Below are 27,479 nucleotides of genomic sequence, written 5' to 3'. Positions count from 1 at the left end.
GATTAGTTTTAATCTACGATGCTTTGAGTTTGATTGGAGTTGATCTAGTTGAAGTTTGATCCATTTACGTAATTATTGTGGAAATTGTAATTACGTAATTATTGTGGAAATTCAAGTTGTGAAATTGATAATACTTAATTTTATAGATACGTAAACTGCCTGTATAAAAAAGTAAGATAGGCGAAATGGATAATAGCACTCAAGTTCTGGACGATTGTCGTCGTACTAGTCTAAATTATGACAGATCTGATGTTGGCAGATTAAAGGTAACATTTACTTACTCATATATATTTAGTTTACACTAAGTGTTGCATATTATAAATGGTATACAAGCTTGAAATGAAACTCCTTTGAATATTATTTATTTCATTAGAGCCTAACAGCTTTCAACTAGTAGGCATATTGTCTTCAATTTTGGAATGTACATAGTCTAGGGTACATAAGTTTATGGCTGATTTCTCATCACGTAATAGTATTAAGGCCATACAGTTTACAGCTGTTACATTTAGGTTTCAACCCTAATTAGTCACATGTGACTGTAAAGGATCTCTGATTTCTAACTAAATAGTCACTAATTATTGTGTTGTGAGGCTGCAGTATAATAAATGGCCACCTCTGCAATCAAATCATTGTTATGGGTAGACTTTAAGAAGCTGTCTACACTCATTAGGGTGGACCGATGCTTCTAGGTGTCGAACGAGGCGACTCATCTTTTGTGAATTACATTACTGTATTCTCACCCCAAAATGTTGTTAGTTAAGCTTAAATGATTATGATATAATGATAAACTCATTATTCAGTTGTTTTTATCAAACGTTTCAATTGTTTTTATAACATGAATAATTGGATATTACAATTGATTTAGTTTCAAATATGACCAACTTATTATTAATTATAATAATATTTAATTTAAACAAAAAAACAATACAAATTTGTTTGGAAAATTCCGAAAATGGCGATAAATGTGAGATTGAAAGTTCTTGAGATGTGGTTATAGAGGTTGTGGAGTAGAAAACCGGCAGACTGTCTAACAGGATCATCTTTGTGATTTTTTACTGCAGAGAAGTGCGTCAGTCTGGGGAGAATTCTTTCCTCCATTTCAAAAAAGCGGTTGCTATCTGGGCAAGCTGTAAGTAAATAGTAAAAGGCAATTAAATCTTTTGTTTTGTTTCCAACATTTTATAAGTGTTCATAGTTTTTTATTTATCGTTATCATGTTTAAGATTTAAAACCAGCAGAACTATACTGTTATTTGAAATATTACGTAATTTGGTAGAACACTTTGATTTTAGTACTTTTACATGGTCATGAAAATCAATGATATCAATGATTTGATTGTGTTGGTGATCACATGTTATAATGCAGCCCTCTCCCTTACAATTACAATGGAATTACAATGGATGAAAAAGTGTTTCAGCTCAACAACTGATGGCTGTTGTATCACAAGGGCTTATCGTCTCAACAGCTGGTAATTCTAAGCAATTGGGTCAATTTCAGTTTTTGTCATAGTTTGGTATAATGATCAGACAGTTCTTAGGAAGTAAGAAGCAAGAAAATTAAACATTGAAAGTTCGGAGTTCACTCGTTATCACTGGCATACAATACACATTCAGCTCTGTATATGATGACGGGTCTATAATGCATATAGATTAATTAAAGTTTAAATTAATGTGTTACCTTATTTATAATTAATTGATGCAATAGTCCAATGCGTACTTCTTATTGCTTTGTGGTAGATGCCTAAAATCAATGTTAATAATAGACTACTATATCATTAAAATGATAGGAATCGAGATGAAAGAATGAAATTTTCAGTACTGTGGACTAACCTTACATGATACTAGTTATTTGTAAATCTCATAGAATTGAATTGATGACTCGAATTTATGTAACTATAATAATTTAAAAAACTATTAAACTACATCCTAGAATAATGAAAGGCTGCAGTATAATAAGTGATCACAATCGAATCATCGATATTCATGAGAATTGTATCCTCAGTATTCATGTCTATCTAAAAATACTGCAAACCATGAAAATGTCAAACCAAATTACGTAATAGGTATTTTAAGTAACAATATAGCTCCATTACAGATGGGCAGTACTAGTGCCAGTAACAGGTATACAGGCAGGTATACATGGTGACATTAGTCACTAGTTTGAGGATATAAATAGTGATTTAGAAATCGTTGAAGAATTGGCTGACGTTTATTCCATGGAAAGCAACATTAAGGACAGAGTTTTTCTAAGGTGTAAATAAAATGATTTCTAAACTTTTTACCTAAAAACTTTAGGGGAGTATCTTCTGATGGAGGTAAATTATATGTATCTCTAAAATAAGCTTAGTAGGATATGTTTGGAACATAGCAAAATTCTGGAGGTAACTTGAAAAAATGAGGTTTCAGAAGTAATCCAGGTAATTTTTAAGACATTTAATTGTTTAGGTCTAACATTCTGAAGCACCACCAGTTGAAGCATTTTCTTTCAGAAATGGGGAGTGCCTGATCATTGTGATATGTGTTGACGAAAGAGAAGGAGAAATGCAGCAAACATTTTGGACTATGTTAAGTTATTTTAGACTTGTTAAGCTATTTACATGCTCATGATTTAACAGGCCAAGCCCATTTCCTTCGGAAGCCTGCATTTACAGTGGATACCACCACTCATCTCATATTTTCGAAACTCGAGACTACAAAGCGAAACATCACTTGTACAATTTGTTCAACATGTGAAAGTTTTCAGTAAAAAGCTTTTATTATTTCAAAATCAGTGAGGAAACACAATTTGGAACAAATTTAAACTTACAAGATACAGCAAAAATCCTAATACCTACATTAAAAGTTTAAAAAGCACCTTCAGAACTTTAACTTGAACGGATTTAAGAAGCTTTAGATTATAACTTGAAAGAATACTGCAAGGAATGCTACAAGAATACAGATCTTGCATTTTACAAGTACCTACAGTTTTAAATGTATTATGTAACCAAGGCTAATTTATTAATTTCATTGGTTGATATTTTATTAATAGTTGATTAATAAATTGTTACACATTAAAGTTTGTATATATTTCTTTGTAGGCCTTTGTGTGATGACTTCTACAGAACAAGTGTAATGTTTTCAATTTTTGAATCAGCATACTATATCTGTGAACCAACTTCTCAAATATAACTTTTATGAAATAAGAAATCTTTCTTATAAACACATAACATCTATTTTGATCATAGGGGTGTCAAAGTTCTAGCCAAGATAGACTGACATTGTTGGCCAAAACAACCGTAAACCTCTCACATACACAATAAAGACAAGGAACGGCTCAATAGAAAATTATGTTTAACATTATCTACAAAGAATATTAACTTTAGTAAATATGAGATGAATCTATTTTGTAGAAACTGTTTTCAGTTTTCTTTAGAATCTTACTACTGTACATTGTCTCAATCAGTGTAACATTTTTAGTTATTGGTAGTTATATATATCTAACCATATTTTCTTTTAGTAAAATATGTGTACAAATTCTTTGCCCACCTGCTTTCAAAAATCTGTAATTTTGGCCCTCAAACAAACAATTTTGGAAACCCCTGATTTGGACAATAACATTGATGGTTTGATTGTGTAACGGCTGCTTATTATACTGCATCCATATAAACTACACATTTTAGGGATAGTATTTTATTATGTACCTATAAACATTGCTATAAAAAGTGAAAACATTTCATAATTGTGAATGAACACAAAATTTCATATAGATTGTGCCAAAATATAGCTGCCATGCAATTTTTTAAATTTAAACAAATTTCATATGTTAGGTTTGTTTCAAAGATTGTTGTGACAGTCTTATGACACAATTGTACATTCTTTTCTTCCATTTGTGTATAGTTAAAGTTATAGTAATTGAATGGTTACAAACCAAACTGTCAATACAGTATGAAATGTTAAAAACATACCATATTCACTTTTTAAAAGTAGTGATGATAATACATCACATTAACATGTATATCATCTGGTGTTTTTTGCTAGCTCTATTAATGTATCATAAGTTTTGTTATTTTAAGGCAGCACACTTTTCAACAATATGTCAGAGAATGGTCTGTAAAGAGTTATCAATGAATTGTCAGTTACAAACATATTTTGATACTAATTTTATTGTTTTAAAATTGTCTCAGGTAGGGATGCTGTTAATACAAGAAGTTTCACACGATATCTTCAGAGGTGTCAATGTTATTGGCAGAGATGAAGTCTGTGATATCGTCATCAGGAGTGGAGTAAGTATGCAATTCTACTTATTCATACTACATACTAATACAAGAGCTGCCTTGGAAAGTATTCAATATTAGACAATTATTCCTTATCTGCAACAGCTTCTGTTATCAGATTCAGCATGCACTATCCCTGTTCCCTCCTCCTTGCATAGAGAATAGCTCTCATTTATATCTTTAAGAAGTTGTCTTCTCAGTCACTGTTCAGCATGTATTTTTCTCAAGCCTTTGTTAAATTTTTTTCCCTCAAACACGACAGAACATGATCAGTAAATTTGTATCGAGTTTAGTTTCAAACTGGATCAAACGTGTGCGGATATGACTCAAATAATCCAGCAAGACTTTGAGTGGGAAGCCATGTCCCTGAATTCCGGGAATATTTGGTTCAACGATTGTAAACATTGGTATGATTTGGTTGAAAGTGATCTGCATTTAGGTCATCCTTCATCTAGATACGAATCTCTTTAAACATCGAACGTGTGCAGTTAGTGATCAAAGTTGACAATCATCTAACATTGTGCGAATTGAAGAAAGATTTGAACGTAATTAAAACCATTAATGTCGAAATTTTGTCAGAGGATTAGTGTTTGAAAGGTGTGATGTGAAATTCTTCCAAATTTACTCATCAAAAGTCAGAATGAGCAAAGTTTTGAAGTTGCACAAGAAATTGTACAAAACCATGATGATCGCCCCATATTCAAATAAATTTACCACTGGCAATGAGACATGGGTTAAGGGCTACGATCCCAAAACCCAATCATAAACATGGATAAAACGTGAAATCTAGCACCCGAAAAAAGCTCAGCAAGTTTGGAGCAAAACCAAGACTGTGATGGAGGTATTTTATCACAAAGGTGTACTGCACCACGAATATGCTCCAAAAGGGCCGCACCAATGAGTACTACCTTGAATTACTGAGTATTTTACCTCAGTAATTACAATTACCTGACTCGAATTGCTAGAGGGAAATTGTCTTCGATGCAATGCAGACGTGTTATAGGTGGTTCTTGAGAGACTTATGCCGAGGATTTTGTGTTGACTTTATGTCTCCGTGGTTAGACCTGCACTAATGTTTGGGGCTGTCATCTGGTGACCAAAAAAATAGCTACGGAGGCCAGGATGGCGTTATCTAGTCTGGCTAGCATTCAAAGGATGGCTTGCCTTGCTATCACTGGGTCCTTTCCAAGTGCACCGGGCATGGCTCTAGACTGTTGTCTCAATCTCGCCCCCTGGACATTGTAGTTCGGGTATAGCCAGGAGGAGTGCCTATTGTCTTTAGCAGGCAGAGCTTTGGTGGGTCTCGGACTGCAACAATGGGGCGCACCGCAAAATTAGCATCCTGATCCAGGGAATGCTCTGCACAAGATCTCTGATCAGATGCCACAAAGATTTTCCTTTAAAAAACCCCTTAGGATTGTTATACCTTCTAGGGAGGATTGGCCTGAGGGAAGGAAACCTCTTCCACCAGTGGTGCTAGAATGGTCTACGGATGGCTCTAAAACAAAAAATGGCACAGGTGCTGGAATTGTGGCAGTGAGTCCTTATAGGGAGCTGGTGGTCCTTATCTCATAGTCTTTCAAGCAGAACTCACAGCCATAATGGAATTTGCTCATTAAAATCTTCGCCTGTGGTATACGAATAAGATTATTAGCATTTTCACAGATAGTCAGGCACTATTACAGGCATTGAATTCTTGTGTGTTCAACTTAAAACTTGTCTGGGATTGCTATCAAGTCGTTTCTTCCCTTGGCAAAATCAACAATGTGACTGTTTGTTGCGTTCTTGGTCATGAGGGGATCTCTCGTAAGTGAAAGAGCTGATACCCTGGCCAACTTGGGGCTCAGCGTCTAACATGACAAGGCCTCAACTGTCCTGTGGTATTTCTAGGTGTGAATCCTTTAGGGTTGTCTCGAAGTGGGTTCATGTTGAACATGAGAGAAGGTGGTGGCTACATCCAGGTCTGAGAATGAGCAGAATGGTCCTACAGTAGTCTTCCTCCAGAGTGGCATCTGACCTTCTCTCCTTAAGTAGATCGGTGACTTCTCGGGTTATGGATCCGATTACTGGACATGGTCACCTGAGGATGCATCTTCACAGAGTCTGCATTCTCTGGAAGGATCCGCTCTGTAGAATGTGACGTTTAGGAGCAGGAGGAAACTGCTGAACACCTGCTCTTTGACTATCCTGCAGTAGCAAGGGAGTGCTACACCATCTTTGATGCTCTGGACAAGGGTTGTTGTGAATTTCCCCAGGAGAATCTGATTCATTGTTCTCTCCAGTTTGTAGAACTGCTGAAACTGTAAACTGGTTGGACTCATGGTACACTTCCGGGGTGTGCAAAAGGTCATTGAGGCTTAAGTGCACGGAAATAGGCCACCCCTTAGAAGAAGAACGAATGTAATGCCAACACCTTATTTCTGACTGATAATCTCCATAACATGGATACCTCAGGTAACATATTATGGATAGTAACCACACTATAACTAAATAACATAAGCAATATTTAGTGATTTATAATACAAAGTTTTAACATTTGTTACCTACATTCTAGGCCATCTCGAGTAAACATGCTGTCATCGAGGTGGAGGACTGGGATACGCATCTGGTGTATGATTGCGGGAGCACTAACAATACACGACTTGGAAAGGTAATTTATTATAATATATTATTTTACAATATTTCCTCTCACTTATTCAGTGGAAGAAAAAAAAATAAGCTTATACAATACCAATAGCACATCATCAATTATTACTATATAGAGAATGAATACTAAGCAGTACGTAGAGCAGTATCACTGCTTAAGCCTTACTAAGTTAAAGTCAGTTGAGATATATGTTCTGAATGTGGTAGCCTCATGTGAGGAATTTGATTTTTCTCATTATATTTTATATTATTGTATAAATATATATTGTATTTCAAAATTTTACTTTTAAAATCGGTGTAAGAATAGTTTTTTCAGAATTGTTTTCTTTTGTTAGTTCCAGCATTTATTTCTTAAGTAAGCACCACTGCCACACCCATGTTGTGTCTCCTGGCATCAAAAGTCAATTGTGTCTCGCATAGCACAATAATTTAAAACTGCTGACATTGGTCAAATGTTAATAAGTTCCATTGCATGTCTGTCCAAGAGTCTCCTGACAACTATCTCATTGTTGAAATTACATTATTCATGTCATGTAATTTATTTTTAGCTGTGGCAATTGAAACATTGCACACTAACTTTGAAATTTTTAAGTACAACTAATCAATTTGATTAGTAAATGATTTTTTGACTGAACACTTGTTAGATCAAATTATACACCAGTACTACTCTAGCTATAGTATACAATGTTAGTTTGGCTACCAAGCAGCATGGTTTCTGATATTATGAGTGTCATAACTCTCCACTACCGTTCCCCTCGGTAGCGAATGTGTAAAGCGACATATTGTTATTAACACTCCTCCTTCCAGGACGTGAGAGGTCACGTGACGGCAATTTTCTCATGCTTACCTTTTAGTTATTTTTTTTTTTTTTCAATAGTAAATCTTCTCAAAAAATCTTTTGATTAGTTTAACTAACTGTTTTGCCTTAAGGATTAAATATGAACCTGTTTTACTTAGTTTGATATTCTTTTACTTGATGTCAATTAAGTTTAAATCATTATCTTGACTATAATGTATTGAAAATGTTATTACTTTACTTAATATATACTACAGAGAATATAAATAATATAGTTTACTATTTAGGTATATTGCTTGCTGTGCCATTTTTTTAACTACTATGCTATTTTTTTGTACTATCATTGCCTATTTCTTACATATATTTTTCAAATTAAGTGTTTCCAGGAATTAAGAGATGGTGTAACTCACTTAAAAGGCAAAAGCAATATATAATTAATTGAGTAAATAACTATTAAATGTACAATTTAGCCGAAAATTATGGGATAAAACATTAGCGTGTCTATAAATTTAGTGTAGGAAATAATTATTTTTATTTTGCAAGGTGTTTTACCAAACAGCTTTTTATACTTATAGAATTGAAAAATAAACATTATTTATAGGTGGCAGTTTAAACTGAATAAAATGATAAATGTTTTATCATGTATATACAACCGATTTGTATTATATAATTAGTAATTTACTAAACAAGAGGCTGATTTAATTAGCTTGTAATTTAGATTTATGCTCACCCTCATAGGCCTTTGCAAACATTTTATCAAACACAATAAGGGAGGAGAGTCAGTAATACAAGCAGTACTGAAGGAATGGTTAAAGGGCATTATTCAGTCTCATGCTATTTCTACTCAGGGACATAGTTTTGTTATATTTAAGTGCTTTGTCAAGAATTTTGTTACTATACTTTAGTTTACAGTTCAAATAATTTCAATTTTAAAACTAATTTTAAATATTTTGTGTATGTTTGTAAAACTGTCTTCAGTGTGTTAAGTGTTGAATAATTAATTGACTGAAGATTCTTGGAGCAATCAGAAATATTTTAATTTAATGTCACTATTAATGATCCACACACTTTCCAATATTTATTTTATATTTTGCGAGGCCTTTTTACAGTCAAAACTTTTTAATCAGCCGAGTCCAAATATATATTTGTGGAGTCGCCTGACAGTGAAATCTTTGATTTCGAAAGGCCTTAATTCACTTATTAATAAGTTTTTCTTGACAGTTGTGTTTCTGTTTTCAGACTATATTGAAGCCCAATGTCAGATACAATCTGCAAGGGGATGATCATCTCACATTTGCTGATTTAAAAGCAGTATATACAAAGGTCAATCTTGATTTAAATATTTCATTATAAATTCATGTAAGATTAATAGAGTTGCCTCACATTTGCAAGCAGTTAAAAATTACTGAATCTGAAAGCATAACTCTTTGCGGACGGCTGAAAATTTGCTAAATATGTTAAGTTTTTAGACTTAAAACAAAATTTTTTTAGAAACCCATTTTTATGACACATTTTAAAATAAAACAGTATATGATTGTAAATTTGCGCCATATATTTTTAGAGAGTTTATTGCAAAAAAAGGCATGCTGGTATATAAGATTACAGTTTGCCAATGCACAAAATAAATTTCCCTTAAAAAAAATCATTTAATTAATGTTAAGAAAGATTTATTTTTATGAATTGCCTCTGATTACTATTTTTAAATAGCATTAAGTACATAAAAAATAAATTGGTATTGGTTTGATCTGATTTTGCAGATATTCCACGAACTTTCCGTGAAGAATATCCCCATAAACGAATATATCCACAAACCAATTTTGTTAAAAACAAACATGGATATCCACATCCATCTGATAAGGGTTAATTAGTGCTTATAATTTCCTAATACAATCATCCCTCTGGTACTGAAATTGTTGTAACCAAATTCTCAGTGTTTCATACTTAGTGTCACAAATGATGATAATAAAATGTACTGTGCTATTTCAAATAAGAAGTTCTTTGTAATAATCAAAATTATTATAGAACTCAAATCTTTAATAACTTACACTGGCAGGAATTCCTATTACAGGTAGCAGAAATTGATAAGAATAAAAATATGTTATTGTCATAAAGCTTACTAAAGCAACAACACAAGTAATGTATAAGACAAATATAAAACCTGTTTTAATGCAGAAGTATAGATGGACAAAATTAGTAGCCAAAATAATTATACCACACAGTAAATATTGTTTTAAGTGCCCATATCTGAGCACTGATTGAAAGAATGTGAATTAAGCAGTTCTGGGATAATCAGTGTGAACACAACAAGTGCAAAGTCTTGAAAAATAAACAATCCTGGAGAGTTTGGCCGATAGGTGATCAATGTGGGGTCCCCAAAACAGCAAAAAAAGATTCTGAATAACACCTTTGTAATCCATACATTATTAATCCATTAAAAACTCAATGTTTCTGCATTAATTATTGGTGTACGAGTGTTATTTTTTATTTTTAAAGTAAGAACCATTTTGTAATAGATCAAGGGAAACTTTATGTATGAACTTAAATTGTATCTAATTACTAATTATGAACTTTTTTCACTTCTCTACACAGTTACCATAAACATTTAAACATTTTTCAAGTCATGGGACGAGATTTTGGATCCCATCATCAAAGAACTCTGCCTCCTGATTGTTAAACCAGTTAGTTAGTAACTGTTTCTTTCAACATGTCACCATTTTCCAAAGACTTCCCACAAGAAATTCCTTTAGTAAAGAAAAAATTGAAAGTCTAATGGTGCTAAGTCAGGGCTGTATGGTGGATAGATGATCCAGTAATTCCCAATGAACTTGTCCAGCTGTGTCTGTGTTCTTACCGCACCATGAGACCGAGCTTCTTGTCCATGAAGCAGAAAGACATCGCTAGAGAGCATTTATTGTCATTCCTTGCGGCAGAAAGTCTATCAAAAGTATGCCTTTCCGGTCCTAAAAAACTATAGCATGATTTTCCTTGTTAAAAGTTCTTACTTGAATTTCCGTGGCTTTGTTGGGGAGATTGTATGATGCCAGTCACTGGATTGATGTTTAGTCTCTGTAGTGTAGTACGCAACCCACGTCACAATATGACTTAAGAACTCATCACTATCCTTGTGATAGCACTCCAAAAAGGACAGAGAATGTGCCATACTCTTTGCTTTATGTTCTGCTTTTTACATTTTTTTATACCCATCTCGCGTACATATTTTGTAACGAAGTGTATCAGTAACAATATTATAAACTACAGACCTTGAAGCTTGTGGAAATTGTAATGGAGTTCATCAATTTAGTGAAGCGCCTGTTTTGGAGAATTCCCTCATCAACTTTTTGTACCAAGCCTTTATTCATTACAGCAGGCCGTCCAGGTTATTATTCATCAAGAACATTTTACCTTCCTTCATTAAAAAGCATATACCACATTCGCACATTTCCATCGTTCATTGCATCCTCAACATAAACTTCAACAAGCTGCCAGTGAATTTCTGCACTCAAAAAAAGGTTACTGAGTGCACTTCACAATCAGTGGAATTAATGATTGACATGGTGACAAACAAAGCAATATAACCACACTACCAACACCGGCACACGAGACATGAAACATAATGGTGGTGTAGTGGGGAACTGGCCAAGAGTGTCTGACCTTAAATGGATGTCGCGTGACAGGATGTGCGGACACAATGCACAGTCGGTTCTTACTTTAAATTACCCTCATATATCCTTCATGAGCCCATTATCATTATCATTTTTATAATTTTTATTTTATTTTTATAGTTTCAATTCCATGTTTATAATTTCGATTTTATGTGTGAACTCTTTGTACTTACTACCAGTTATTCAGTGGAATACAATTTTAAAATTACATTTTCCATCTTGCCACTATTACAACTTTATAAGAAGTGATAACTTTTGGATACTTCTGCATTGATTGTAAATGCACTAAGCTTCAAAAAATAGTATTTACAGCCCAGATTTTGACTCGTGGTACTTAAACATTAAATAAAAACTCATTTATTAAGAAACAATTTTCTGATCAATTCGGTTTTTTAAAAATATATGTAGTTAAAACTAAACCATGCAAATTAAACTAATAGTCTTTTTAAAAATTAGCATTATTTAACAATATTATATTAATAGATATATAAAACATCAAAAATATTAAATTACGGAATCTGTATTTGTTTAATGATGTGAAGAATATTTATTCTTTTAGCAACTATTACATAAGGAACATTCATCCCTCAATAAGAGCACCTCATACAGATAAAGCCCCTCTGGGTATGAGTGTTATGAATCATGAGGGTTCCATTCCACATATGCCACCATTGTCATAAAATTGGTTACAGTATAATGACCAAATATTTAGTTTTGCTTATTTAAATTATAAATTAAATTCAAGGCAGTGTTCCATATTTTTTTATCAGTCAAATAACCTCCTTTGTGATTCTGTTCCCATAGTTAGAAAAAAATTAATAGAAAACTGTCAGAATAAGTGAACTAACAAACTAATTCAGCAGCCTGTGTAGTAAAATTTGCTAGAGTTATAGTAACCAATTGTTACTTACAAATATATTAAATAAGAATAGTAATAAGTGCATTTGTGATTGTTTAGATATAAATTTAGAATCAATTGATAGATTGTTTAGTATAGTTATGTTTATTTTTACTTTTCAGAGAATATTTACTGTTCAAGAAATTGAAGATTTAAATGAATATCTTATTGGAGTTGATAATCCTTTGGGAGATGAAACTGAAGATGACAATTTATTTTTGTTACCAACCCAGACAATTAAAGAATTCAAATCAAAGCAGAAAGATAAAAGTAATAAAAGGGCAAATTTAAGTTTAACTGAAGCTACTTTTCATCCAGCTTTAGCAGATAAACATTGTAAAAGCACTGACACTACACGTACGTACACAACATGTACGGTAGTAAAAAATGAAATAGTTAAGCAGTGTCTTGACAACCAAAGTAAAGAACCTTCTTATGAAGATTTTGACAATGAATTGACACAGGTAAATACTAGATTACTTGAAAATAAAACATGTAATATTAGTTCTAGTGGCAATATTTATCAGAAAAGCAAATGTGTTGATACTCCAATATCAAATGAAGATTTGGAAAATGAATTGACTCAAGTAAATACTGCATTGCTTGAAAATACTAAACGTAATATTCTTTGTGGCAATAAGAAAAGTATAACTGTTAAACACAAAGAAAATTTAACAAGGAACAAAAGTGTAGATCCTCAAATATTAATTATAAACAAAGAAAATATAAAAGCTACCACTCAAAATGTAAAAGCAGCTAAGTACTCTAGCGATTCTTTTTCTAATAAAACACATGTATTAAAAACAACCACAGCTTGTCCTGAAAATCCTTACCTAAAATGTAAAGAAGTAAGTAATGTTGTAATAAAAGAAGAAATTGATATTGAAATGCAACAAATTAGTGGTTTAAACCACGGTACACCTGCAATTTCTCAAGAAAATAGTAACATTTCTGAAAATATACCAGTTTTATTATCACATGACATAAAGAGCGAATGTGAAATAAAGGAAGAAAGAGTTGATGAGGAGGAATGCGAGGAAAATGAACATACTCATTTGGCAACTGAAAATTTTAATATGAGTTGTGAAGGAGACTTTATAAGAGAGATTGTACCCTGTGACAGATCAAACAAAAAAGAAAAAATTGGAGAACTTGAGGAGTTAAATGGAAAAAAGAAACAATTAAATCAGGTGAAAGAAGCTAAAACCAATTGTAATAAACAACATTCATTAAATGTTAAGCCACTTTCTAATGATTCAGTTGAAAAAAATAGTTACAATGAAATTGCTACAAAGCCTGATTACTATTCAAAATTTAATTTGAAAACTGCTGTTGTAATAATTGAAAACATTTGTGATCAGTTTCTAGGATTTCCAGAAAAGAAACCAATTTCATACAAAATTAAAAGTTTACCCAAAGTTATTGACCCAAAATATTCTAATACAAAAGAAAAATCAAGTAAATATAGCATTTCAGAAATCAATGTCTTACCTCCTTTGATAAAAAATAAGAAACAATTAAAAAGTATAACGCAGGTTACAACAAATAAAAATGTCTCTAGGCAATCAAAAAAAGGAAACACAAACAAAACAAAGAATTCTATCTCAGAAAAAGATAATCGTGTCAAAAAGAAGAAGGTAACTTATAAAAGTTCAGATGAAAAAAATGTACTCCTCAAAGATGGCGTAGAACCAGTATCAAAAAAATCAGAAAGTAATACAATTGCTAATATAATAGAGAAAAATAAAACTAAAGCTCACCTAGAGGATAGCCAATTTCACCAGGAATGTTGTAAGTTATCAGAACCTAGTTCCAAAATAACTGGCCAACCAAAAAAGAGTAATTTAGCTGATCCTGATGTTTACAAAAATATTTTAAAAGAAAATGAATCTTTTAGTAAAGTTACAAACAATATAAACAAAAGAAAGATAGAAAATGATACAAGAGATGAAATAAGTAAAATGAAATCTTATAAATTGTATTCTCATTCTATGGAAGAAATGTATAACAAAACAAATTCAGAAAAAATTAAAAATAAAGTAGTAAAAGATTTAATTGATATTAATTTTAGAAGTAATTGCAAACGCACAATAGTAAAACCTGCTCGATTCCAGAATAATGGTAATGTTAGGTCAGAATTTTCTTCAAGTGAGGAAGACTTTGGATCTGGTATGAGAAAAAGAAAGAGTGTTGGATCAGAGTCATCTGTAGTTAAAACAAAGAAGACCACAAACACTGATGACTCTCCCTTTGAAATTTCGCTAGATAATAGTTTTTCCAAGAAATCAAAAGAAAATGTGCCAGCAAAAGAACATGGGAATCCAGATAAAGCCAGAAGTAAATTTGGAAGTATAAAAGCAAGTGGCAAAGTTAACTGTAGAGGAATCTCCAGAAGGAAAAGTGTTTCAAGTGATACCTCAACTAGCAATCAACCAGTGGTGAGTTTTATTTTGTTAATTTTTAATGTAATGTTATAACTATAATTTATTTACTGAATATTATTATTCTGTTTTATAACAGGTTCTACTGTAGACCTCTAGCTATGTAACGCTTCAGGTAAGATAATAACATGTAAATAACATGAATTTGGCTTGTATTATTTTGAGAATAGATGGTGTGGAAAGAAATTCTGTGAAAGTGGAACCCTTATCACATTGTTTACTACCTGAATTGTGTAATTTACGAGATAAAACGTGATTTATTTATTTATTTACATTCTCACTGTAATACAATTTTGATAAGTTTAAGAACAAAGATGGCCAGATCAAAAAAGAATAAAAAACCAAGTAATGAGCTAGCTCAGTACAAATATAAATGTAACAACAATAAATTGAATTGAATATCTAAAAATATGAACAATAACCAATATATAATAAGATGGCAGTAATGCGAACTAAATCAAAGAATATGCTACTACATCAAAATAGTTTATGTAATTAAGTATACATTTTTGCTGCAGACAAGTCAAGAGTTAGGAGAATTGATTAATCCGCATCATGCTGATAGGCCTGTAATTTAGATGTCAGGGTGGCATTGTTCACAACACTTGAGTCTACCGAAGAAGAAGTTTATAGTGCTACTGACCTTTTTACAAAGTTGAAGAATTCTTGAGATGGAGCTAAACTGGAAATATTTGCGGTTATGTTATCCAAACGTAAATAAGTGATGACATCTTAGTGGCAATGGGACACAAAATCTAATTAGCTCCACAGAGGGTGGCTGGTCACTACAGAGTTTAGAACGTTATAGAAGAATGTGATATCAGATCTTCTAACCTCAATTACTAGATGAAGTCCGCAGGCATTTGTGCTGACCAGAGCAAGACCGTCGGGATTTCTGACTGCCTCTCTCAGATCCAAGAACCGCACAAATCTCTCCTGGACAAATTGAAGTCTATTAAGACCCACTTGGTGCAGTGACCACACTATGGATTCATACTCAAACTTTTAATTATATTTCTATACAAGCACTAAAATACAAATGCCATACAATGCAGAACCTTTAGATTTTTGTAACTGTTTGTATATGACGACTTTCCTGACTTGCTTACAACTGAAATAAATGCTCAAGCTCAGTACATAGTTGCAACTACTAATCAAGTCCTCACTCTTCAATGAACTCTTGGAGTGAAGTAACTCAGGAGGAAGTAAAAATATTTTTGAGCCTATTGTTACGTATGGGTGCTATTCAGTGCCCTAGAATGATGGACTGTTGGAATACTCGTAGACTTTACAATATACCGTTTTGTGTTTCAAACAGTATATGAGCCGGTACCAGTTTTTGCTCATTATACAATGTTTGCATTTTGCTGGAATCCGTTAGGTGAAGAGCCAGTACCAGATAACCTGACCGACTTTACAAAATTCGGCCAGTCATAGAAACAACAACAAAATTCAACAACACTCTGAAAGCAATTTATGAACCAGGATGGGAACTGTGTATTGATGAATCTATGGTTTTATGGCGGAGAAGACTAATTTTCCGCCAGTACATTAAGAACAAAAGACACAAGTATAGTTTCAAACTATATGTACTGATGGAACCAAACGGACTTGTCATACATTTTGCTGTGTTTGCCGGAGTCAGTAATTTTGACCTTGGCAGTACTGGTCATTCAAAAACTGTGGTCTTACATCTTATGCAAGATAGGTTTGACTTAAGTCACGGGTAATACATGGACAACTATTATAACACTTTCGACTTGTTCAAAGAGCTACTTGACCAGAAGACAGACACTACAAGCACCCTCAAAGCTAAACGCAAAAATACACGTTCTGAGTTTGTAGAAACCAAGCTTGTACATGAGGAGGTGACATGCTACTATACTGATGGAGTTTTCATTGGTAAATGGTATTACAAATGAGATGTGCGTTTTATTTCAACAGAGCATGTTCTTGACCTGGAAGAGTGTAAGAATAAACAAGATGAAACAACAATGAAACCCACTGCTATTGTTAAGAACATGAAATGGGATATTGTCAAGATCAGGTGATGGCATATTACCCTGTCACATAAAAGTCTACACGATGGTACAAAAAAATTGGAATTCACATAACTGAGATGTTGGTGAATTCTTACATGTTGTTTAAAAGCTTTTCTGGAATACAGCGACTCTATTTTATGACTTTCACCCATGTGTGATTGAATGCCTATTACCACTTGATTATGGAATTCTCCTACTCAAGGAATGAGAGTAGATGTCGAACCAATGTGAAGAATGCATTTTGCTAGTAGAAGGAAGCTATGAAAGAGATGCAGTCTTTGTCTACTAGAAGGAAAATGAAAAGACATGATCTACTACTGTACTAAATGTCCGGGACAGCATGGTCTGTGCTTGGACGCTGGTTTTGTTCAATTTCACAGTGCAAAATAAATGAGTATGTAAACTTATGTTAAAGAACAATGCTTAAGTTAATATATTCTAGTATTCAATGTATTCCAATTGTGTTTTTACAGAGTTATCATAATGCAGTGTATTCCAGTTGTGTGTTTCTACAGAGTTATTATAAAATAGTGAATTGTAGCAATACTTCTTTCATTCATTCCGGTAATCTATTAGCCGATCAGTAAGGTTTTCTGTCACTATACAGTGACTTAAGCAGATATTTTTAAGCAATACATCAAAAACCAATATTTACATTCCATGCAATGAATACTCTATGTATATGAAATATTTCTAGAGAATTATAATTTTGACCACCTATCCTAAATCTATTTTAAGTATTACTTTTACAATTTTTATCTGGAGGCTGTGAAGCTTTGTCTGTTGTTAACTAGAGACAGAACTGTCAAAATGTTTGCTGGGAGTGTAAGAAACTGAACACAATATATAAATTCCATCCATAATAATTTAATTCCTATAAGTCATTAGAACTAGAGGCCAGAGTTATTTCTTAAACATATTAAAAATTTGCCTTAAGTATAATCTAAATAAAATGTAAACATAAATATTTTTCCGTATATAACAGCTCTTTGTTGTAACCATCACTAAATTTTATTACTTTCAGAGTAAGAACCCAAGGCGATCATTTGCAAGAGGTGAGAAAGTTTTGTTTACTGGATTTAGCAACACAACATATGAAGCCAACGTAAAAAAATTAGGTAAGCAAAATTTAATTTTCAATACTGTACAGGTTATTAATTTGTGTCTTTTTTTAATTATAACTACACCTTGCGTAAGTTATGATAAGTACCACAGAAGTAACACATTTCCTGTTTAGTTGATGTATGTATAAAAGTACAAAGAACCTGATTAACTTTGGCTCAACTAGTTTGTTTGCATCGCCAGACAATTCACGCAGCTGTAACTTTTGTTGCTCATCAACAATTCAGCAAATGTACAGCAAAAAAACGGCAGCAACATTGTTTCAAATAGTTCAAGCTATTCCTGAGAGGTAGCAGCACAATGCAGTGCCAATAGAACCCACCGAACTAATCTCATATGTCAGTGAAATGAGACGTAGTACGCCAGGCGTGCAGTGCCTGTGATTAGTCCGCTAGTGGAACTACAGTAACTGGGCAGCACCTGTGTTTCATCCAGAAAGGGTTAAGAAGAACAATACAAAATAAGCGCAGAGGAAAGTTAGGTTCGAAAATTTTGTTTTTGTTCACAACGCCCAACCACACGGCAAATCGGACTCAAGAAGTCCTTGATGCTTTTAAATGAGAGGTTTTTCCACATCCGCTTGACAATCCGGACCTTGCTTCCCAGTGACTACCACATGTCTCCAGCAATGAAGTCCTGGATTGCAATTTCATGATGATGTGGAACTGCGGACGGGTATAAATGATTACCTGATTAAAGTCTCATGCGGCAGAATTATATAATGCTGGAATTTAAAAACTAGTTCACCGCTATGATAAGTGCCTAAATGTGTTTGGTGAGTGTTGAAAAATAGTATTTCAGTGTCACTTTAAAATGTATATACTATTTTGTTTCTTGTACTTTGGTTTTTGTTTATATCAAAATATAATCTACTGTATTTCCTTAATAATTACCTTGTATATTAAAATGTATCAATTCATATAATTTATGAAACATTGCCATTTTTCTGTACTCTATTTTGTGTACAACTCAATTGGATGAGGTGAGGTGTGAAAAACAAAGATCTGAATAGTAAATATATTTTTCAATAAACTCACCATCATGTTGTTTATTGATATCGAATGTCTTTTATAAATATAAGTGTTGTTTTCTAAGTGTTGGAAAATGGTAGTTAGATGTTATCTATATAGTTCGAACTTACTTTGTATGAAGACTTTTGACTTTGTATCCATTGTGGCCCCCAAATAAAACAATCAAGTTAGTACAGGTGAACTGGTAGTGGCATCAGATACGAAAATAATGTGTTATGTAATTATAACTCAATACTAATGCGTGTACTCCGCCATGTGTGTGTAGGTGGAACTGTGGTTGACTCTCCCGACAGCTGCACTGTGCTTGTTACTGACAAAGTGCGCAGAACTGTGAAGTTCCTCTGTGCACTTGGTCAGGGCAAGCCTATTGTCGACCCAGAATGGATTATACAATCTCACCGTTGCACATGCTTTGAAGGTAATTATACAAAACAATTAGAATTCAGGCTAGTTTAGACATTTTTATTATATTAGATTGTATGAGGATCACTTCAACACATTTTGTGTTTGGTAGAACAACGTTAAGAAAGTTGAAATTGTTGGATCGCTTAGTTTGTGCTTTAGTTACTGGGGCTGTCTAAAGATGTATATATTAGATTATTCCAGACTTCAGTGTGCAACAATGGACTAGGCACCCCATCTCTGGTCATTTTGGCAGTGTCTGGTTCCTAATGGGTGAGAAGCGAAATGTTTAGACTCGGGAAAGTGGAAACAGTTATGTACGAAGATTTATGGGACATGAGCACACTTTACAGTTTGACATAAGGTTTTGAATCTATCAAGAGTCCAAATGTCATTTACTCTGCATAGGCAGACTCTTTTTTTCTGTGAAATTTCAAGTAAGGGTTATCTTCAGCTAGTTCATGTGGTAATCGACTGCCTACCAAGAAAAACACGCATGTCAAGAGGAAGGTCATGTGCCACTCTCCATGATAGTTTCAAATGTCATGTATACAACACCACGGCGGAGGTTTATAGTGCAGAGATTGTAATATAAATAAAATCCCATTTTTCTCACATGTTCATCTTTTTTTCAATTTGTTCCCATTTACACACACACACACACACACACACGCACGCACGCACGCACACATACGGTAATTTCAATAAAAGTGATATATATCACTTTGTATATATATATTTTTTTTTTATCCTGAAAAAATTTGTACTTTTATCAGAATCATCCTGTGTGTGTGCGTGCCTTCATGAGTGCCTTTGTGCATGCGTGTGTGTGTGTATATATATATATGAAGACAGGGTGATTACGATAAAAGTGCAAATTTTTTCAGGGTCGTTAGAGGATCATATACAAACTTTTTTTGTCTAATACACATGGGGTTGCAAATATTTTGTTTCCGCGAAAATTGAATATTTGTAAAACCCTTCCTTCTAGACAACATGTCATGTTCCCTTTGAGATTTGGCCTGAAAAATGCAAAGCTACTGAAAATTAATAGGTTTTTCTTTTTAATTACAACTAAAAGAACCACTTCATGCAAACAAAGAAATTATTAAGCAGTATAAGTAGGAGAACCCCCCCTCCCCACCACAAGACAGTCGATGTTACGAAGAGCTCAGTTTTGCATTGACACAAATGGGAAAAAATTTGAACATTTGCTGTTATAATAATCTTTTATTTACTTGTTCACATTATGTGGTTCTTTTATATGTTACTAGCTGTTACCCGCGGCTTCGCACACAATCTTTAGTACCGAAGCCTTATATTACTTAGTAAAAGCAATTACAATGTAATATGATGGGAGTCCTATAAAAATTTTAAAACGTAAGTTGGCATACATCAGGTAGATATTATTTAAGTTCATGGTAAATAGTATCAGAGTTTAACTTAATTATTATATCATGTTTGGCACGTGTAGGAGCATTTCTGATTCTAATTAATTACATAATGTCACAGCTGAATCTGCCTTGTCACCCCGATCAAGAAAACACAAATTTCGGATCACACAGGTCTTGTAAACTTACTTCGGTCAAAAAGCGTATATTTCCAGTCCTTGTCATATATTTCAGGTTTAAGATATTTCCAGTACCATAGTAGAGTTTGCCTTGTTGTTCTGACGAAGAAAAAATATATATACTTACGTAGGACCGAGATGCCTACTTCTGTTAAAAAGTGCCTACTTAAGACCGTTTAAATTCACTTACCTACTGTCACAGTTTAGCTTGCCATATTGCCTCAATCAAAATACTATATACGTTCGATTATCTGGTTCTCGGAAATCTATTTTGGTCAAAATCGTGTTGACATAGTTGAGTTTACCTTGTCCTGATGAAGAAAATACACACATAAGTAGGACTGAAAAGCCTATTACGACCTAGGGGGAAGTCCTACCTACTTCTTATGTACTTTCGGTATAAGAGAAAATCCTTATTATGGTTATGCAACATTCCAAAATAATCGTTATCAAAGTTTTGCGTTACACTTGTTTTTTGGACTGTAGCTAGGGAAATAATGAATCGTTGAGGCATGTTAATATTCATTTCTCTGTTTTTCCATAAGCCATTGTTAAAATTTAATATCATAATGTCAAGGAAGCCCACCAGTTTAAAGTAACTTATGTGAAAACATTCATAACTTTGTTCATTAAGGTTAGTTTTATAACAGTATTTAATGCATTAGATGATTTTAATTCGTCACTGGCGCAATCTGGAGTAAAATTTATATATTAATGTTTTATATACTATGTGCATTACACTACCGATCAAGCACTGTTTACTTATTATTGATAAGTTTCAGCAAGTTTGTCGAACTATAGCTGTCAACAGCTGTTTAGTGCCAGTTTAATTTGAATTATGAAACGTTAAAACTACAATTTTTTTTCCGAATTCCAAAATATTCCAGGTAACTTTTCTTAACTTTTTCTTCATAAAAACCTTCCTCGGATTTCAATGGACATTTTACAAAAAGAATTAACCGAATTGGTCCAGCCTTCTTGAGATTAGCGCTTACCAACACATTTAGCGATTCATTTTTATTTATAAGATTACGGTGGAAATAAAGTTTTGTTTCAGCAGTTTTGTTGCCTTTATGGTTGAATCTCAAAGGGAACACTACATGTTGCCTACAAGGAGGCGTTTCACAAATTCTCAATTTTCTCGGAAACGAAACATTTGTGACCCCATGTGTATTAAACAAAATATTTGTATTCATATCGTCTATTGACCCTGAAAATTGTGCACTTTTAACGGAATCACCCTGTATATATACACACATTTTATGTACAAAGTGTGTAACATGTCTGGAAATGCCTTAGTAATTTTTAAACCATTGCATATCTGCTATGATTTAAAATTTAGAGCTCAATGGTTTACACAAAGCGTTGAATTTTCTGTTAGGGTAATTCATAAAGCGTTCATCCTATACAAATGCTGAAATGTTCAATACTGATCTTTTTTTTAAACAGCCATCATATTGTAATGAATAAAGCTTATTAAGTGTGGTTTTTGGCGTTATGTTCTAATAATAAAGACCTTTCAAATTATATGCATATTGACCTAGGCTTGCATTTAAGATTTTCATGACATTCCCTACAGGCTGTCCCCACAATGTAGGCGTGTGATGGTTATTGTATAAAAAAGACTTTAAGATAGCCATATAATGAACGAAGTTTGTAGATTTCCATCTGCTTATGTTTAAAAAAATATTCAATTGTTTCCAGACATTTTACACACCTATATATTTTTTTTATTTCTTTGTGAGAAACTATGCAATTTCATATTTTATATTAAGCATGTTTAAAATACTTAATTAGATTTTAAGCTACCATGCGTACAATATTTGATCTTTATTTATTTGGTAGACCCTATGAATCACCTACTATTGGATGTGGAAGCCCAGTCGAGATTCAATTTCGACCTCCGACAGACAATAAATGAAGCAAAGAAGCAGCCAATGTTAACTAGCTATACAGTCTATACCACACCCAGCGTTAAACCTCCTCCAGATGACATTAAAAGTGAGTAGTAGAAAACAATAAATTGTATTATGTTAATTCCGAACAATATAATAATTCAGCAAGATCATTATCATTATGGATGTTTGTTACTGTTATTTACATGGGTATAAGTTCTTGAAAATATTAGTACTGTTTTTCAGTAGTAGGGTGTTTGAAAATAGTCAAATAATATTAGTAACTTAACATTTTCAAGTTGAGTGTAAACTTTGGAAATTGGTGTGATGAAGTTGTTATTAGAAGTTTGAAACTCAGATCATGATAGTGAAAATTTGAGTAAAAAAAATAAGCAAAACAAACAAACCTGCTATGACAGTACTTGAATTTTTAAGATGCAGACCATCTAGATTCAAAAGCTATATGTATAATAATTATATTTATACATATATATATATATATATACTACATACATATATATATATATATATATATATATATACACATACATATATATATATGTATATATACATACATACATATATATATACATACATACATAAAATTGGAAAGTGTAAGGTACAATAACAAAAGGGCGTTGTTAACAGAATGTACATAATGCTCGCCTGTGTAGCATAAAGTGTCCATGAAAGTGGTACAAAAAATTGTTTTTTCATGTTCTGGATCTGGTAGTGCTCAATGCTTATGCATCAGAAACAGAAATTGCTTTCTCCATAAGTTTGTACAGCGTACAATGAATAGTGTCATGAATACAAATACTTGGCTATATTATACAACTAATAATAAAATAATGTCACACACACACACATAAACAAAACATAAAATAAATAACACTATAAAATGATACAATAAATAAACCGTACATTTATAAGTAACTATTGCTCAAATATATTACCTAGTCTATTATATATATTGTCTATTGTAGTAGACAACTCCTCTTCAAATTCTGTTAAAAAATAATAAATGATTTGTACACATTTAAACAAGTGATAGTAAATGTTTGTTATTCATCTATCAAAGTCAGAAACGCTTTAAAAAAGTCAAGTTACATGTAGAAGCTTTTCTTTGTGTAGGTTTATTTTTATTGGGATCAACTAAAGTAAAATGCCATAATTTATTATGTCATATGTGTGTTAACTGAAAGGCTAAGAACTTCAACTTTGGTCTTAGGATTTCTCCACACTGGCCTAAAATAGTTCAATTGTTACTGAAATCGTTGGCACTATTTAATAAAATATTGTGAAATATTGGTGATAAATTTCAGAAGTACTTATAAAAAAGTCTCACTCTCCGACTTCAGGGCCTTGAAATTAAAACTTAAAATGGATCAAGAGATTGGAATATCTTTCAATGAAATGATCTTCATTGTAAGAAAAAAAGTATATTTCAAACTATATGTTTTATTAAGAAAATCAAAACTCTTTTTCCAGGTATAGTAGAAAGCTGTGGTGGAGAGTTTTTGCCAAAGGTACCATCCAAGTGGCCGGACCAGACGATTGTCATATCTCATCCTGACGACAAACCTCTGTGGAAGAACCTTAAAGTGAAGGGATCAATTCCACCAATTGTGGCAGCGGAATTTTTGCTCCTGGGTGTTTTACAACACAGAATAGATACTCAAAGTCACAAAATATCTTAAAATTGAGCTATTAATTTTTTTAGAATAATAGTTTTTCAGTTAACTTATTTGTTTAAAAAAGAATGTTTTCTTATTTGTTTTACTAATTTTAAGCTTGAGTTTGCTGCAGCAAAAGTTTTAGTGCATGAAGCAGTAAAATTATTGTATTTACAGTTCATTATCAAAATTAGCACAGCATGTTTTACAGGTGTGAATCCATTGTAAGAGGGATTTTCATTTCTAATTAAAGTGGGTAGCCTGGAGAAGTATGATCCATTCTGAAATGCATTCTCATCTTCTGGTGATAGTACAGATTGGCATAGTCATACTGTAACTTTTCTTCATTCCATAGCGTAATCAAAATGGTTTATACAGGAATGTTGTGGAGTACTTCATCACAAAGTAATTTTCTTCTTCTAGGGATTAAGGAACTTTTGTAGATTTCTTTTTTCTGTTAGTATTTCTAAGGCTGTGAAATCCATATTAAAAACTGCAGAGACTCAATTAATGCCCTGCAGTGGTTGAACGCACACTATCCACAATTTACATGACTTCAATGTGAGACTACGATTTCATAGAATGATGTCTGTTTTTACATAGTTAATTAAATATGAAAATAAAATGTTTTCACTCACTATTTACAATATTTTACACATTATAACACACATATAATGTGTGTTATAATGTGTAAAAGTATTATGTATTAGTGTATTAGTATTATGGAAAACTTAAGCACACTATACCACAGCTATAACTCTTTTTGTGTGCATTAATGCTTTAAGAAAACTGCATATCTTATTGAGTTAGTATTCTTCTCCGTAGAAGACTCGAGAAAATAACTTGGGAATGAGTGACAGTTACGAACAGGACAAATTAACTAGCTTGTGCACACCAGCGCAATAAGAAAAGAAAAAATTATTGACTGACTTATCCCAAATAAATACTGATTGATATTTTTGTGTAACAATAACCTGTTTTTTCAAAGTTAATTCAATTTTTAGTACCAGTATAGTTTACATGAATTATTGGACTAGTAAATAAGCGCAAACATTTGTAGGGATTATTTGCCAACAATATGCAAATAGTAAGTGAATATTATCAGTAAATAAATAAGGTACAGCTTTCCTTATTCGATATACCGTTGTATGTGACATCACTCTGATGTAAAAAATAACTTGAGGACATTTTTTAAGATGTTAGAAACTTGAATTAAGATCCCAAGCAAATATGTCATTTGTAATAAAAGCTGTTTAAAATATTTTAATTGGTAGTTATTTATATGATGTTTACATTAATAATCTGTATTGTCAAAACGTACAATGTACGTTTACGTATTTTTACGTCTTTTACGTATTTTTTATGATTCAGTCACTGAAAGTGTTATATCTATTCAATTTGTATATACTCCTCCATAGCTGCCCACTTAACCTAATGACTTAGTCTTGGAGACATAGTCATTCAATTTATATTTGAATTCCCTCTGTATTGTATGATATAATTGGCTATTCAAACTTTAAATTATTTTTGTTAGTATAACTAAAATTTGTCTGTGTTTTAATTTAAAATTTTCTGTGTTAACATGTTTTAAAAATTGATGTTAACATGTTTTTTATCATAATTTATGTCTTGTAATATTGATATGAACATGTTTATTTTCATAATCTATGTCTTGTAATATTGATGTTAACATGTTTGTTATCGTAATCTTTGTCTTGTCATATTTATGTTTAATATGTTTGTTATTGTAATCTGTGTCTTGTAATATTGATGTTAACATGTTTGTTATCGAATCTGTGTCTTGTAATTTGATGTTAGCATGTTTGTTATAATAACCTATGTTATCTTGTTAATTTAGGTGAGTTGCAATGTGTTTTTATAAGATGAGATGATTTTATGTATTATTTTGTAAGTGATATATTAAGTTTGTAAATGTTAAGTAAATGCAAAGTGACAAATAATGACAATTTAATGGTAGATTAACCAAGTAAGTACAAAAGAAAAGAGTTTTTCCTCATGCAAAATAAAAAATTAAACTATAACTTTTCTGTTCTTTCTGTGATAATTTGTATTGTCTGTGTTGTAAATATGAGATTAATGTTGACTTGCCAGCCTATATTGATTAGGCATTTTACATCTGTCAAGAAATGTCTAGGTGAAATTATGAAATGGAGTCATATTTTACTTCTCACCATTAAGTTTTGACAGTAATATTTGTCAATGTTTTACCTCGTGATTACAAAGTTTTTATGAAAAATATATTCTAAAATAATGTAACATTTTACATCCTTAACAATATGTTACAAACTTACTTGTCAGAACCAAAAGTTTAGCTCCAAAGTTGTAAAAGATTGAATTTTAATATTGAGTAGAATTAAAATTAATTAAAACCATGAGAGACTAAATGACTGATTTATTTATTTAATATAACATTCTAAAATATTTGGACTCATCAAGTTCACAAAACTTGTCAATAGGGTGTAATAAATATATATATATATATATATATATATATATATATATATATATATATATATAGTATTTTCAATAAACATTGAATCGCCAAAAAGTACTTGCTCCGCCGGGAGTCGAACCCGGATCTCTCACTTGCCGGGTGAATGTGCTACCATTACACCACAGAGCGCTTACTTTTCCCGATTCAATTATTTTTGTATTTGGCCGTATCTGTCACATATGCGTTTAAATAAGCAAACTAACATATGATCGGAAGACCAAATACCTGTCAAACGACTTTTATTTACATTAAATTGTATAAATGGCAATTGCCTTATTTAATTTCAATAAACATTGAATCGCAAAAAGTACTTGCTCCGCCGGGAGTCGAAACCCGGATCTCTCACTTGCCGGTGAATGTGCTACCATTACACCACAGAGCTCTTTACTTTTCCCGATTCAATTATTTTGTATTTGTGTAATATTTTTGTGGTTTGGGGAAAGCACTTATTTTCTATACTACTTAAGGCAACTAAAACAATATCAAAATTAAAAAATAATTGAAAAAACTATGATTCTAACATGATTCAAC

The 27,479-nt window shown here is 32.3% G+C and overlaps 1 protein-coding gene across 2 annotated transcripts; it reads left to right on the top strand.

The window, feature by feature from the left end:
* LOC124367735 lies at nt 1–26,475 on the top strand. 2 transcript variants are annotated; one of them, XM_046824812.1, is made up of 9 exons: nt 1–266; nt 4,163–4,261; nt 6,807–6,902; nt 8,934–9,017; nt 12,377–14,692; nt 17,762–17,855; nt 19,156–19,308; nt 22,708–22,863; nt 24,249–26,475. In XM_046824812.1, exons 1-9 carry the CDS (start codon nt 186–188, stop codon nt 24,455–24,457), a joined length of 3,288 nt encoding a protein of 1,095 aa, XP_046680768.1. In that variant the 5' UTR covers nt 1–185; the 3' UTR covers nt 24,458–26,475. The 2 variants fall into 2 exon arrangements, with proteins under 2 accessions (XP_046680768.1, XP_046680769.1); XM_046824813.1 differs by lacking the exon at nt 1–266 and adding an exon at nt 1,025–1,129.
* Nucleotides 26,476–27,479: the final 1,004 nt, after the last annotated feature.

This window comes from Homalodisca vitripennis, chromosome 8 (genome assembly GCF_021130785.1).
Source record: "Homalodisca vitripennis isolate AUS2020 chromosome 8, UT_GWSS_2.1, whole genome shotgun sequence".
NCBI classification, from domain to species: Eukaryota; Metazoa; Arthropoda; class Insecta; order Hemiptera; family Cicadellidae; genus Homalodisca; species Homalodisca vitripennis.
The sequence above is the reverse complement of the archived record's forward strand: the minus strand, read 5'-3'. Positions and strand labels throughout refer to the sequence as shown.